The sequence below is a fragment of the Bison bison genome, unplaced genomic scaffold, assembly GCF_000754665.1.
Source record: "Bison bison bison isolate TAMUID 2011002044 unplaced genomic scaffold, Bison_UMD1.0 scf7180017864500, whole genome shotgun sequence".
NCBI classification, from domain to species: domain Eukaryota; kingdom Metazoa; phylum Chordata; class Mammalia; order Artiodactyla; family Bovidae; genus Bison; species Bison bison.
In genome coordinates this window covers 3,047,974-3,048,331 of record NW_011495059.1, presented here as the reverse complement: position 1 = coordinate 3,048,331, position 358 = coordinate 3,047,974, and the positions used below count along the sequence as shown (strand labels likewise).

Here is a 358-nt window from a genome sequence, read left to right as displayed (position 1 = left end):
CAAGGCAGGGGCTCATCTTCTATCCTCTCCACATTTGTTCCCGGATAGTTCGTCACCTTCCTGTTCTCCAAGGAGAACAGCATATGGAACTCGCAGCTAGACGAGGTGTGCCCCGACACCATGAACAACCCCCTGTCCCACTACTGGATCTCCTCCTCGCACAACACGTGAGTGGCGCCCTCGGCCCCTGGCCTGACCCCAGGAGGTGGGGCTTGCCTGATGCCCCGCCACCTGCCTCCCTGTCTAGGTACCTGACCGGGGACCAGTTCTCCAGCGAGTCCTCCCTGGAAGCCTACGCTCGCTGTCTGCGGATGGGCTGCCGTTGCATTGAGTGTGCGTGGGGGCCGGGGGTGGGGGG

General features: G+C 62.8%; 1 protein-coding gene across 1 annotated transcript in view; it reads left to right on the top strand.

The window, feature by feature from the left end:
- Positions 1 to 358, top strand: part of PLCG1 (phospholipase C, gamma 1) — a 42,028-nt gene that overhangs the window by 22,396 nt on the left and 19,274 nt on the right. The window contains 2 exon segments of the mRNA XM_010829237.1: positions 49 to 167; positions 248 to 333. Coding sequence (XP_010827539.1) covers positions 49 to 167; positions 248 to 333 — 205 coding nt within the window.